The sequence below is a fragment of the Stegodyphus dumicola genome, chromosome X2, assembly GCF_044657685.1.
Source record: "Stegodyphus dumicola isolate Sdum_Otavi_A_Nest chromosome X2, ASM4465768v1".
NCBI classification, from domain to species: domain Eukaryota; kingdom Metazoa; phylum Arthropoda; class Arachnida; order Araneae; family Eresidae; genus Stegodyphus; species Stegodyphus dumicola.
The window spans coordinates 113992770-114008494 of record NC_140781.1 but is presented as its reverse complement, the minus strand read 5'-3'; the positions used below and the strand labels follow the sequence as shown (position 1 = coordinate 114008494).

The 15725-nt window shown below is 33.4% G+C and overlaps 1 protein-coding gene across 2 annotated transcripts in view; it reads right to left on the bottom strand.

Annotated features, from left to right (window-relative positions):
• Positions 1–1454: 1454 nt before the first annotated feature.
• The window catches only part of LOC118193907 (ATP-dependent translocase ABCB1-like), a 379421-nt gene continuing 365150 nt past the window's right edge, over positions 1455–15725 (bottom strand). Inside the window, exon 27 of one of the 2 annotated variants that reach the window (XM_085809733.1) lies at positions 1455–1757. In XM_085809733.1, the coding sequence (XP_085665859.1) occupies positions 1563–1757 (195 nt within the window). In that variant the 3' untranslated portion in view covers positions 1455–1562. The remainder of the gene's footprint in view (positions 1758–15725) is intronic. The other variant, XR_015039173.1, reaches the window with a different exon arrangement.

The following is a 15725-nucleotide window of genomic DNA, read 5'->3' as shown; positions in this document are numbered from 1 at the left end:
TTTTCAATAACCTCTGTGTCACTTTCTTCACTATCTGAAGCGCGCATTAGACGCGCATGCATAAGTTTGTGGATTTGAGGTCCGGATCAGTGGCATAGATAAGGGTATGCAAAGAATGCCATCGCATAGGGCCCGAAGGCTTAGATGGACCTTGAATGTCCTGCTAAACTGCATTTATATGTTTAAAATTAAAAGACTATGGATTCTTTTATAAATACTACTATATATAATTTATTTACTAAAGAAATATTGATTCTATTAACTCCTAATATAAATTTAGTAGAAGTATCAAGAAAGAGGGAACCCATATGTAGGAAGTTTAATTCCGAAAATTGTGTTTTAAGTAACTTGAATATAAATTATGAAAAAAAGTTTTACGGGGACTTAAATTTAAATCATGAATAACAAAATTTCAAACTTTGTAAAAGAAATTACTATATAGAATCCGTCTTATTTTAAATTTCCAGGGACCCTCTGCGTCATATGACATAGTTAGGGGGCTCTTCGAAGCAGATTAAAAACAGCTGAATTCAGTGATACATACACCAAAATTTCAACTGAATACAAAACAGAAAAGATATGCTTTTATTTTGAATCCCCCTAGAGAAGAGCTTTCGCCGTCCGACCAGTATAGTGGTTAGCGTCTCTGACGCGAAAAATGCCAGATGACGCTATGTCAAATTTAAAAAAACATAATTTTCGACAAATAACGAAATTTAACTTTTCATTCGGTCTACCGGTTCCAAAACTTAGGAAAGTTTTATACTCGTTATGAAAAAATAAATTAGAAGAAATTTGACTTCCGTACGATTATAGGTTCCTATATTATATTATAGGTTTTGTACGGCCAGGATATTTTATTAAAAATGCAATTTTTGATGTCATTTTCAACTTGCTTTGAAGGATCGGGTAATTAAGTTAAAATTATTCGAGGAAATAACTTTAAATGAAATGCAGCCAAAAAAAGTGTGCAATTTAATAGACGATACAAGGAAGTCATGTGTCCCCATATCAGATTTTTAACTTATTAAACCTGATCTGATAAAAATCATTATCAAAATGTTGGCTCCTGGAAAATGAATTTTTTTGGGGGAGGAAGTTTTTTTTTTTTTTTTTTTTTTTGCATAAGGGCCCTAGAATTCTAGTTACGCCACTGGTCCAGATTATAGATCATTCCGGATAATGGACGTCCGGATTACGGACTTTGTACTGTATTATGTTTATTGGTTTGAATCAGATAGTGGCTGCTCATTCATGTGTGGTCTGTTGTATTTGAATTCTCTTTTTCCCCTGTCTCTATTAGTTGGGGTAATTTAAGGTAATCACCATCAAAATATCCAAATTTTATAAATGGCTTCTACAACTAAGTGCGGAATCTGAATGGCTAAGAAGAATGTGATCTCTATTTTGGTTTTCACACTCAATTCACATTATATATAAATGAAAAAGTAATATATGTTGAAATAGTTGTTAGCTAATTCATTACAGATATTTTATTAGCAGATAAATGGACATAATAATAAATAAGTGTATAAAATAATATGAAGTTTTTCATTAGCAAGTTACATACACTGCTTTTTGATTAGTTTATAATAAGACCCCTTTTTGCTCATAAGTTCATCATGAGTTCCCTTTTCAACAACTCTTCCATGATCAATGACTGCTATGCAGTCTGCACCTTGAATGGTGGAAAGTCTGTGGGCAACAATAATGCAGGTCCTGCCAAGTTTAGCTCTATCTAGGGCATCTTGAACTAACTGAAAATGCATTAAGAAGGCATATTAAAAATACACATATTAAACTAAACATTTAAAAATGCAATAACTGTTAAATAAAGAGAGCATTAAGTTTTATATTAATTAAGGTTAGATAAAACAATATTGAATTCAAAACACATACTTGCTATTTTTTTAAACAAAATATATATTCAATTGAAATTTTTTAATACGCATCGTGTGTACAAAAGTCCTTACTCAGCCTCTATTATCACAACTGTAGCTCAGACATACATTCCAGTAACAAAAATAATTAAATTAAAAGAAAATTATAAAATATGAAATCTAACTGTTTATACATTTGCCCAGTCCTTATATTTAGGAAATGTTTTACTCACTATAAAAATAAAACAAAGTTTGACTTCTGACAAGAAATGGCTGAGTTAATTCAAAATTTGTGATTTTTGATATCATTTTGAACTTGCATCGATCGAGGGCTCAGTTACTAAATAAATTAGAATACCTTGAGGCTGATTTTTCCTTTTAAATGCTATTCATAATGATACTCTTTTGTGATTTACAAGTACCTTTTTTTTTATAATATGGGTTAGAGTAGATTGAAGGGTGCCCTTTGTATTATAGCGAAGTTGTTGTTTCATTTATGATACTAGCGTCTACATCTCAGAACGGCAGCCCTATGAGACAGGCGATTCTATTATTTTCATCGGGGAGTAGGGAAGTTAGAATGGTTTTCTGAGGAACGCCAATGGCAGTGCACGATGTTTGCTTACATTAGGAAGTTCAGAAAATTGCCAAGGTGGATTGCCCTAGTTTCTGCGGTTACTTTCAGAGAAATATTAGGCAGTTTTTTTGGTTTGCTGATAGAGGGCAAATAGATAATTTACCTTTATAAAAAAACAATACATCGATAACTAAAAATATTATTTATAGTTCATTATTAAAAACTTTTTATAAATGTATAGTTATCATATAATTAACAATTCATCCATGCATTATCTCATTATTATAATTAGAAGAGAAGATATTTTTTACAGTAATGTTTAAAAATTTGCTGTTGTCTTTTAAAAGATTTCCAAGTCTTAAGATTGTGTTCTGTTGTGTTAAATATATTCGCTTCATCTTAAATCTTCTGAAGTTTAAATAGATAAACGCGGATTATAAATGTAAACTGTCTATTTGCCCTCTATCAGCAAACCGAAAAAACTGCCTAATATTTCCTTGTAAGTAACCGTAGAAACTAAGGCAATCCACCTTAGCAATTTTTTGGACTTCCAAATGTAAGCAAACATATAGTCCACTGTCGTTGCATTCCTCAGAAAACCATTCTAACTCCCCTACTCCCCGATGAAAATAATAGAATCGCCTCTCTCATAGGCTGCCGTTTTGGGATGTAGACGCTAGTATTTATGATAACCTGAGTAGTTGAATGCTATGGAAACCCCTTTATGACGTAACTGATTGCGTGTTGCCGTAAATTTTGAATGACGGGAAAAAGATTTGTGAGGGCTTGTGGTGTTTGTTGGTTAAGAAGTATATTGCTTGTTTTGTGGTTTAGACGGTAGAATTGCTGAATGTTGTAAGATTAATTTGAATTTCTGTACGATCTGGAACGAAATGGGGGGAAGTGCATTAATTGACAGGTGAAATATAAATGAAGGTTTATTTAGCAGCCATTATAAGTGTCCTGTTTGTAGGAAGGAAATGAGTATGGTTGACGTCGGAGGATATCGGCTCTACGGAGGATACGTTTGACACTTATTTTTGTGAATTTATGCGGCGATGCCGATATACAGATTCTAGTTCAGATAATTTTAGGAAGTTTTTGGATGCTGTTAAGGAATTTTGTGTGCCACAGTTGCCGTAAATTTGAATGACGGGAAAAAGATTTGTAAGGGCTTTTGGTGTTTGTTGGTTAGGAAGTATATTGCTTGTTTTGTGGTTTAGACGGTAGAATTGCTGAATGTTGTAAGATTAATTTGAATTTCTGTACGATCTGGAACGAAAATCGATCCGGACTCAGAAATTTTTAAATAAGGTAAGTGAATATTTGCTTTGTGTAGTGCTTAGATGCATAAGATGAATTTCCTGTTCTATGTTATTTTATTGTTTGATTTTAAATGTAGTTTACTGAGATTATGTACTTTTTGTTTGGCTCTACTGTAGAATTGGGTGCTTTGACATTTTTAAGTGGAAATAAATCGATGTGTACATGGACAAAGTCAAGGGAGTGTGCAATGCCAAGTTTGTGCAATTCTCTGATGTTTTTGAAGTGAAAATAGGTCGATGTGTACATGGATACTGAGTTTGTGCAATTCTTTGACTTGTTATTTTGTCTTCGTTTAGCGGCGATTTTTGACGGCGGCTACACAAAGCCATAATAACAAGTCAAAGAGCTGCACAAACTCGGTATCTACGTACCGCCAAAAATGGCAAAATTTTGCCACGGGCCACATGTAAATATATTTTTAGCATAATATGTTACATTTAGTGTGCTGATACAATTTTTACAGAAAAATTTTAAAAGTTTCCAAACAATAAAAGTATATTAGTATTCTCATGCAGTTTTACTACTTCAGAATCTGAACCCTATAAATCAAGCAAAAAAATCTTTAAACTAGATACATTTTCACTTTTAATTAATGTAAATAATGTTATTTGCTGGCTACATGCCAAATACACAAGCTTGCCAGTGTTTTCTAAAATATTCTGTCAATAAGAGCACCATTTTGAAAAAACTATATTAATAAATTATTTTCTCGATCAATTCTGCACAAAAATGCTCATCACTCAATATGCAATAGTTATATAATATATAAATATATCAAAATCGCAATATCAACCTTGTATTTAGCATACGTATATTAAAACACTCAATCGATTTCGAGGGCAGCTAAAGGTCCCTCCTCATCAGGAGAACGAAATTACTAGAAAGGGGAAAGAAGAGGAAAAATAAAACATTGGCAAAGGCGTCTCAGAAACATGTGGTCGTTATCAGCAACGCACGTGGTCGTAACCGGATTTTGAATCAGAGTTACACTGGCCGCCTACTTGTACTGAGCCAGGCTATCTGACCAAACATAAAATACATAGACTAAAATGCAAAAAAATCAGCGAAGACAAAAAAAAAAAAAAAAGGAAACAAGGGGCAACTGCACCTTCACACACCAAGTCTGAACCTCGAATAAAGGGAAAGCCAATGATGCCAATGATTTGAAAATTACGGAGTTCCTATGGTTCAAAACAATTTACCTCCTCATCATAATTACTAAAAGCGAGCAGAAATGAGAAAGATTTTGCATAAGTGAATTACTTGATGCACACTAGAGGGAGCCACTGGCTCAAGAAAGTTTAGGGATAGAGATGAGATAATAAAAACTTAAGAATCATAATATTTTTTATAAGTTTTTAGGTTTTATAATTTTTTTGTATTTTATATTTTATACTTTTTTTGGTTTTTATAAATTTTTATACACAATACAACACTAAAGCAGAAAGCGGAGAGGAAAGATTTTAAGATTAATAGGCTCATTGGCATGTGGCTTGTGTAGGATAGTGCAAATAATAAATATGAACGCGTTGAAAATATTCATAGGCAGATTATAAAAATCTGCAGGAGATGTGATTCTATGCGAACAGATTAAAGGGAAAGCAACCTCTGTAACGACTTTTTATATCATCCGGTAGTACCAAACGCTAGGAGGCAACGCCATCTATCGGCAAAAATAATAACCAAGAATTATGTTAATAGAATTTTAAAGGCGTTAGGATTTACTGGATTGGACTTAAAATCATTCACTAAACATGCTAAATCCTTGTGAATATGAAAAGCCTCTAGAAAATCCAATTCACCAATGGAAGAAGCCTTTTGGATAATCAGCTTTAGAAATAATGAAGTCAAAATTATGATTAAATTTCCAACTATGATACGCTATTGAAGACTTGTTAATTTTGCCTTTTGGGATTTAAGATTCATGTTCCTTGATACGAAGCTTTAATGCTCTTTTTGTTTGGTCAATGTATCTCAAGCCACACTGACACGATATACTATAAATTCCCCAAGAATTGAAGTTAGAAACGCAATCTTTTAGAATCGAACCATGAATTTTATTGATAGGGGAGAAACTGACTTGAAAATTGAATTTCTGGAGAATCCGTGCAACTTTATAACTAACAGAGGGATAAAATGAAAGCACGACAAGGTTATTAATATTATTTCTAACAGTGGAATATCTTTTTTGATGGGAATTTGAAAATTTTTTAATGGCTTTATTAATGATCACTGGAGAAAATCCTCGGTCAATAGCAAGCAAAGATTCTGAGGAACAAACTGTGAGTGCGCGAAATACATAATAAAAAAAGAAGCCATTTTTTGCTTAACAGGGTGGCATGACTTAGCATGGGGTGGTAAACAAACTACAAAGGGTGTTTGGTACACAGTAGTGCTAAAATCAGTTTTATTGCGGATTATAAGAATATGAAGGAAGGAGAGGGAATTGTTGGATTCAATTTCAAGAGTGAATTGGATGGCTGGATCAATTGAATTTATAACAGATAAAAATCTCAGATAAATCTTCTTTATTACCATCGAAAAGCGCGAAAGTGTCGTCTACATACCGAATCCAGAGACGAAAAGATAGTTTATCAAGTAATTTCATCTCAAACGCAAAGCACTCCGAGTGGGGGTGCCGTAAAACTAACCAAAATGGTAAGGTCCTCAATGAATTTATAAATAATCACCAGTTGACCTGCATGTTACTGAGGAGTATACGTACAGACCACAGAACCGAAGAAATGCAGACCTTCTTGGTATTCTTCTGACAAATACTTCAATCCCTATTTATACTGAAGTAAAGCACGAATTGAGCTCTGACCATATTCCGGTCATTGCTTACCTAGGCACTACTAAAGAGGCAGAAAATGAAATGATCCGCACGACTGACTGGAATAAGTTTCTAAGTCAGAATCCGCCCATCTTTGATACTCTGAACTCGCGGAAAGATATAGATGATGCAGTTGATACCCTCACTGATTCAATCAATAATGCTATTAAAATGCATCTAGACACGTGAGAAGAAATAATAACGCTGGCATTCTGCCACAGGAAATTAGAGAGATGATTAAGGACCGGAATAGGATGAGGAAAGCGTGGCACCTTACATGGAGCCCTCACGTTAAAAGAGATATGAACAAATTAAATAAATTAATTGAAAAGAAAATAGATGAGCATAAGAGAGATGTATGGGAGGAAAAAAATTCAGAATCTTAGTCCGAATGATGGCACTCTCTGGACGTTCATGCGTAACTTGAAAAGGCAGCGTACATGCAATAAGCAGATTTATACTGAAAACTCTGTTGCTCTCAATAATAAAGACAAATCGACGGTCCTTGCGGACCATTTAGAAGAGCAGTTCAGACCTAACATGACGCCCATGGACATTAATTTTGTCAATGAGGCATGCTACTTTGTTAGGGATTGGCTTAATGCCCACACTGCTAAGAGCTACATGGCCACTGCTACCCCCAGTGAGATTAAAGAAATCACAAAGAAGCTTAAAGTCAAAAAGGCCCCTGGCATAGACGGTATTGATAATCATGCACTTAGAAATCTGCCCTGCAATGTTGTGACAAAATTCACGAGTATTATCAATGCGTGTCTTAGTCAATGCTATTTTCCCACAAAATGGAAAATCGCAAAAGTTATTTTATTGCCTAAGCCCCGCAAGGATAACACTAAGCCAGATGGGTACAGGCCCATTAGCTTGCTTCCGGGACTAGGAAAGGTCTTTGAGAGAATAATTTATAGCAGATTGAAAAACTATATTGAATTACTGCCTCCGGAATAATTTGGTTTCCGGAGAAAGCTTTCAACAACGAAGCAGCTGGTTCGGCTCGTTGAGTTTTGTGGGGATGCGCTCCACAAGATACAAAATGTCGCCTTACTCATGCTAGACGTGGCGAAGGCATTCGACCGCGTCTGGCATGAGGGGCTTATTTATAAACTTATAAATCTCCCTATGGATAGAGAGCTGATTCAGTTAATTATGTCTTTCATCACTAATAGGAAATTCACTGTGGCTATTGGAAAGGACATCTCCAGTTTACGCACTAAGAATGCAGGCGTCCCACAGGGGTCCATTTTAGTGCCCGTCCTGTATTTATTTTATGTTCATGACTTCCCTAGGGCTCACATTGGCAGAAATCACTTTCTTGGGTGCTATGCGGACGATACGGCATTAGCCGTTAAGTCCGCAAACGCACACCATGCAATCAAGAAGTTACAGAAGCTTCTACCAGTAGTAGAAAAGTGGTGTACGACTTGGAGGATTGCTATTAATGCCAGCAAGTCGCAATTATTAATGATAAGGAGGAAAAATACACAGTTGACTATTAATAGCAAGCTCTTCTTATTCTCTGAAGAGATACCTAGAGTTAGTAAGGCGAAATATTTAGGAGTAATGCTAAATGAAAGATTAAACTGGGGAGATCATATAACAGAGGTGAGAAGAAAAATTTTCACTGTTGTAAATAGTCTCATCCCTATATTGGGTAATTATTCTAGCTTAAACCTCAGGATAAAGAGGCTAGTATATATCACGGCAATTAGGTCATTGATGAACTATGCGTCGCCGGCCTGGTGCACGGCTACCAAGGAGGATCAAAAAGACTTCAAATCATGCAAAACAAAAGCTTATCACCCATGCTCATGCTTAAAGCTTATCACCCATGCTTAAAGCCACCCATGCTTAAAGCTTATCACCCATGCTCACTTTTTGTGAGCAATGCTACACTGCACTGTGACTTAAAACTGGACACTCTAGAACAGCACCTCAATAAGATCAACAGGAAATTTTTCATGAAAGCTCTGAACTGTGACCATATGAGAAATTTTGATATCTTTACCTACGAAATATTGAATGAGGACGCCAAACTGCACCCACTTGCGGCCCACCTTATCAGGGACTAGAACTTTCCCACCTAGTGCCCACCTGTAAATAATGTACACTGCTAAAAAAAAATGGGACAGTGCTATATCTCCCGTTCTACTGGGACGATTGACAAAAATTCAAATTGCGTTCTTCATGTCTCGAAAGCGCGACTTAGGATATATATTAGGATTATTTTGACACAAAATCGGACTTTTTCTGAAATAACATACCAATTTTTTTACATATTTCGATTCTACAACTCAAATTACGCCTAAATATGAAATTTTGTAAAATTTGGAGCGAAATTTACGGAGAAATTCACAAATTTATGTTGGCACTTTTTTTTCTAGGTTGCGCCAAGAATAGTTCACTTGGTGAACTTCTTAATATATAGCAACCTAGTTTCCTTTCCCGTGAGAGGAAAAAAAGTCACCATCGTTCCTTTTTTCCAAATAATATTCTTTATATTATATTTTTAATTATAACTTATTATTTTAAGTAATTTTTTCTTTTTCGAATTTCATTTTAATTGTTTAAGTTGCATGTTTTTTTTTTTTTTTTCGAATAACTGTTTTAAAAATTTCTATTTACCTATTCGAACTGCGTAAATAAAGGTACAGCGTTTATTTTTTATCAAATAGTTTTCTTTATTTATATTTTTTGTCATAGTTGTTATTTTAGGTAATTTTTAAATTTTTATACTTTTATTTTAGTTGTTTGTGTTGCATTGTCTCTTCAGATAATTGTTTTAAAACTTTCTATTTATTCCTTCGAACATTCATTTTAAATATATTTATTAATATAAATTTTCCAGAATATGATTTTATTTATTTGAATTGCGTTTCTTTCAGAAGAATACTTTGTAACCCAGACTACGATGCGTTTGAAAACTGCATATATTAAAAGAGAAAATACAGTAAAGCACAGTTAACACGCCTTTCAATGTTCCGTTGAGAAAAGATATATATAAATAAGAGAGATGTATAACCGACATTTTAACTTAGGATGACTTGCATACACTGCTTTAAACTGTTTTATCATTGTGCCCATTGCTTTACACAATTTTATCCGACATTTGGTTTCTTAAAATGTTATTCATATTTTAGTCAAATATTTTATTTTTGAAATCGCAAGAATCAAATATCATAAGATTAAAAGGTTTTGAATTAAAAAAAATACTAATACTAAATTTTACGCAAAAAATTTATTTTTTCTTCTCTTTTTCTTCAGGCATTCTACTTTATTCTTGGTCTTTTTCTTTAGGCATTCTGCAAGTATATAAAAAAGCATCCAACTTTTCGAAATATCTTGATATTTCTGACAATCATTTTGAATAAAGTTATCTCTTTCCATTTCATAAAAGCCCACAAACGGCAGAGCGGTGAAGTCGCTGAACACTGGTAGTTTACTCCGGGGTTCGAATCCTGCTAAACGGGCTGGTTGCATGGGCGTTTTAGTGAATTTTCTCATGAGTACCGTGTATGACAGCTGGTTTCCCTTAGAAAGTTTTTCACGAAGTATTTGGTGAGAGCCTTTATCAGTCTTTAGAGGCTAAACATTTTGAAGGTATGAGATGAAAGGAAAGACTGGTCTCATCAAGAGGTTTTGGTTTATTTAATTATGACAAAGCACAAATTACTATCCGCCTAAGTCGAGGGATGCTTTCGTGGAGGACTTTCTAAGGGAAACTGGCTCGCATACACATTACACATGGGGAAAACTACGAAAAAGCCCATGCAGCAAGCCCGTTCGCGGGATTCGAATCTCGGGCCGAACTACCAGTGTTCGGCGACTTTACCGCTCCATCGCTGTTTCACCAGGAGGGAAAAAAACGCCTATAGGTGACATCCACATACAATACTGGATAAACTCCTGAATCTTCAAATAATTCGACTGAGAAAATCATGGGATTCTCCATTTATGATACGATATGTTCTATAACGTAATTTAAATTTATACAACCATATAGTCCAAAACCAGTCGCTCTACACTTTAATCTGCAATGATATCGTTTTTGTCTTTTCTGTTAACAAAAGCTCAATTGATGGTATTTGCTGGTGTACACGTCCAAGTGTTTTCTCTTTGAACGTCTAAATTCTTTGAAGTATCCTGAAAGTATATTCAAAAGCGTCCAATTTTTTGAAACATCTTGGTATGTCTGACAGCCAAATTTTCCCTGCAAATTTTTGCTTACTTTTCTCCCTAATTTTCTTCTCTCCTTCTACAGTTATTTTCAGTGCTCACACAAGAAAATTAAGATTTTTAGATTGCTAGACTTCCATAAATTTTGCATTCTTGTCAATTTTTTAAAATATCAATTACATGAATTGCGTTTCAGCTGAAGACAGCTTTTCATTTTCTAGTCATTTTTACTATAAATAAAATTTAAAGTGAAGTCCAAAGGATAAATATTTTAATTAACGGATTTTTGCTAAATGACAATGAAATAAAACAGTCCTGCGGGGTTTATTCTGTACCACCGAGTTACCCGATTCTTATATCGGCTGAAACAATCTAAATCATATTAAAGATCACTTTTTTTATACAATCTATAACGCGAGAGAAAAATTAGCTTCTTAAAATATTCTTTCTAAGAGAATTAATATAAAAGATTGTATTTTTATATATATTTTTAAAGCTGGGACTTGAACCAAACTGTCAAACTTTTAAAGTTTAATTTACATGGTGGTTATAATTAAAGTTCCAGTTTGAAATGGTCATAAAAGGAAAACTACCGGACCAAATGTTATCAAACTTGAGAATTGTGTAAAGGAGGTTATGGGAATTTATTTTCCGCGGAAAAAAAAAAGAGTTCAAAAACTCACCACCAGGGCAAACATGGCGCTGTATACAATATTGTTAAATGAAATAAGAGACGAAAACATCTGTTTAAAATGAGTTTAATATTTTCCGAAACGTGTTACAAAGCATGTTCAATGCATCGTCCAGCATTTTCCGAAAGTAAGTTAAATCCTGTTACTGCATTGTCAACAGCAGCTCTTAGCATATCAGGAGGAATGTTACGGACATGTCAGTGTATCACATTTTTCATTTCTGCCAAATTGTTTAGATTATCACCATAAACAGTGCTTTTGAGATAACCCCATAGCCAAAAGTCACAGAGGTTGAGTTCTGGTGGGGAAGAGGGGAAGTGTTGGCCTATATGACGTTCATTCATGAAATGTTGCCTAAGTAACTGTGCGACACACGTGAGGTGGGGCCCAGTCCTGCATAAAAATCGTAGTATCTAAAATGCCACGTTACTGCAGTTCATGTATCACGAAACATTTTAACACTGACTCTAAGTGAGCTGCAATCACAGTGGTCCAGCTGTCGACTGCTCTTCAGAGAAAAATGGTTCAGTTATAAAACTAGCTGTCATTCAACACTAAACGGTGTGGAATGACTGCTATGCAATCGAATGCAATAGGAGAATGCAATGGAACTAGATAGATAACATGAGGAATTTCTTTGGCCCAAATAAAGACGATAAAACGCCGAAGGTAAAAATTTACTCTTACAAAAATTTACTCTTATTTTTTTTTTAAAAAAAAGGAAGATAGAGAGAAATTAAAAAAAATAGTTAAAAATATGAATAATATCATCTATAAAAAAAAATAGCTTTTCATACAGTACTAATAAATATTTATTATGCATTATTGAGGGAAAAAATGTCATATGATTAATTCTCCGTAAAATTTTACTTGAAATTTAAGGTTAAAAATAGCTGTGGCAATTCACTTTAAAAAAAATCCATAGACCACATTTAGCGTTATCGCTCAAAAAAAGATGCCAAATTTCAAAACTCGAAAATATGTAAATTCGTGTATATCTTAGAAAATTTTGAATAAAAAAGTCTAATTTTTTGCAGATATGCTTAAAAATACACCTACTTTAAAATGATGGTAAAAATTTTATAGGTTATAATTCAAAGTTTTTTTCGAAAAATTTATAAAAATTATTTAAAAATAGAAATTTAAAAACTAAAACACAAAAAATGGGTAAATTTTATTTGGAATGAACCTAAATTTCGAAATGTGAGAGAAAAAACCAACAAAGTTTAATAAAAAAAGAGATATTAATAACTATTTGCCAAATTCAATTAACATTGAGGAGCTAATATTTTAAAAACTACTCGTACGATTTTTACAAAACTTGGTATTCTGGCATAATTTGAGTCGTAGAATCGAAATATGGAAAAAAATTGGTATGTTATTTCAGAAAAAGTCCGATTTTGTGTCAAAATACCTATGTTAGAATAGTGCTATATATATCCTAAGTCGCGTATTCGAGTTTGAATTTTGTCAATCGGCCCAGTAGAACAGAAGATCCCATTTTTTAGAAGAACAGAACAGAAGACAAGAGCACTGTCCCATTTTTTTTTTTTTTTTTTTTGAGCAGTGTACCTAATGTGTTTATTAGTATTCTTAATTTTGTATCTTATTCATTTATTGTACTGTGTATTACTTAAATTCACTAGTTTTATTCACATTCTACACTCATTTTATGGCTCCCACTTAGTCACGCCTTTATCGGGCCGGTTACTTGCTAGTGAGCTCTTGCGTTGCTGGTCTTCCTATTCTTTATCCGTCTTTGCTCCTCATTACGGCGGACATTATGTGAAGATAGTTCTATGTTATTGTGAACATCTGGCCTAAATTTGATCGAGCCAGATAAACTACTGATCTCAGTGGTATTCTGGCTATAAGTTATCAGTCAGTCAGTCAGTGCTTTCCGTTTATAATCTTAAAGATTTCCCAGCACTCGCATCTAAATCTGAAACCGAAATTAAAGAAATTCAAAGAAACATCCCATTCAGTGCCATCATTAAACAACAGAAGATCCCGGTAGAAGATGATAATCCAATATCCCAAGTTTTTTCAAATCCTAAAGTGTTTAAATTCATTCAAGATATGAACGACGTTGCAGTTAAGATCAAATCCGCAAAACGCAGTACAGAAAAACTTTCTATCGCTTTCTTAGCAGTGAAGATTGTTCTTGATTTCGCAGAAGAGGAAAGCTAAGTTTTGAATTTTATTTCTTGTTATTTCCTGACTCTCCAACAGATGGTGACACCCAAGCGACGATGTTACTATAAGAAATTTTCCGCTTTAAATTACTAAAGTGGATTTATTTCATCACTAAGGCGTACCCCGTAGGGTAAATAACTTCTGAGTCAAAGTCCCCAGGACTATATACTCATCGATACTTCATTTCATGGCATGCTTTCCCTTTATTCGAGGTTCAGACTTGGTGCATGAAGGTACAGTTGCCCCTTGCTCCCTATTTTTGTCTTCTCTGATTTTTTTTTGCATTTTAGTCTATATGTTTTATGTTTGATCAGATAGCCTGGCTCAGTAAAAGTAGGCGGCCAGTGTAACTCTGATTCAAAATCCAGTTACGACCACGTGTTTCTGAGACTCCTTTGCTAATATTTTATTTTTCTTCTTTGTCCTCCTTTCTAGTAATTTCATTCTCCTGATGAGGAGGGACCTTTATCTGCCCTCAAAATCGATTGAGTGTTTTAATATATGTACACTAAATACAAGGTTGTTATTGCAATTTTGATTGTCACATTGGCGTGTTTCTCTTCTATTCTATAAATATATGTCACGAGAAACCTTTCCTCTTAACATATATTTCATTTTTACTTTTAGTTATGCACACATGCAAGCATTTTACCCTTTGATTTGTGTACAACCTTTGATTATTATTTGCAACTTCAGTATTAAATATGTTGATCAATTTTTGTTGTACAGAAATTGCACTTTTTGTATTTTATTTTATTTATTTTTTTGTAAAAGTACACAAATTTTTAAATGTTAGTATAGAGACTGGAAGAAAGTATAAAAATTTAGATTTTGGAATTTTTATAACTTTAAATATTTTAAATTTGAAAGAACATGAATAGTTACATCCAAACATGAATGGTTACATCATTTAAACAGTTCTGTAAGTGGAAGTCTATGTCTTGACCGATGATTTTGGAAATAAAGGCCGGGTTGTGGACATGGTGTATATTTGCGAACATAAATTAAATCATAATATAATTTTTATGCTCTAGAGCAGCGTTTCCCAAACTTTTTTGACCGTAGCCCGGTACGAGATTTAAAAATCTTTCGTGACCAACCTTGTAAAAAAACATTTATTTGCAAAACAAATTTTATTTTTTAATAAAAATCAAAATTAAAGTTATTTGTTTGTTTATTTCATACACAAAAATTGTAAAATAATTATATAACAAAAACATAATTAATTAAAGACAATCCATTATCTTCATTCAAAATTTAAAGTAAATTTTGTTTTACATACCTTAGCGAGAAGGATGATGTTTTTCATCACATAGTAATTTTAAATTAGGTTTGACATCCAATCTGTTTCGATACTTATTTTTTAAGTACACCAGGGCTGAGAACGCAGTTTCACACATATAAGTGGTGACAAAAGGCATAAAAAATTGCATCGCTTTTTCGCTTACGCTTGGATATTCCTTTTGACAGCGCAACCAAAAATTAATTAATGGTACAGTTTCAAACACTTTTTTAAGATCGGTGTAGCATAAAATTCAATTAAATTATCAGCTTCTTATTCACTAAGATTAAGCATTTCTTCCTTTTCAATATCGACAGAAAAAGGATCTTTAATCCACATATTATTTGAAGGAATATCCGGAAAGTAGTTTTTAAAACTATTTATTAGCTCTGAAAGATGTTCTTAAATTGAAACTGATAGTGTTTCAAGATGTAAATCTTCTTCATCGTAGTTTGAATGGGTTTCAATAAATTTATGTAATGTTTCAAAAGATTTAAAATTTCTTTTTGAAAGTTGTCGTTTCCACAGAGTCATTTTTTAAATGATTGCAGCGACTTTTTCCGATACTTTGAAAATATTTAAACCAAAGCCTTGCAAATTTAAATTCAATTCATTGAACCTAGCAAATATGTTGCACAAATAAGCTACTTTTATCAACCACTCGAAATCGTAGAATCTATCCTTAAATGGAAAAATAGCATCTTCTTTAAATGGTGGGTGTTCATTCAGAAATACCAAGGCTTCGTCTTTT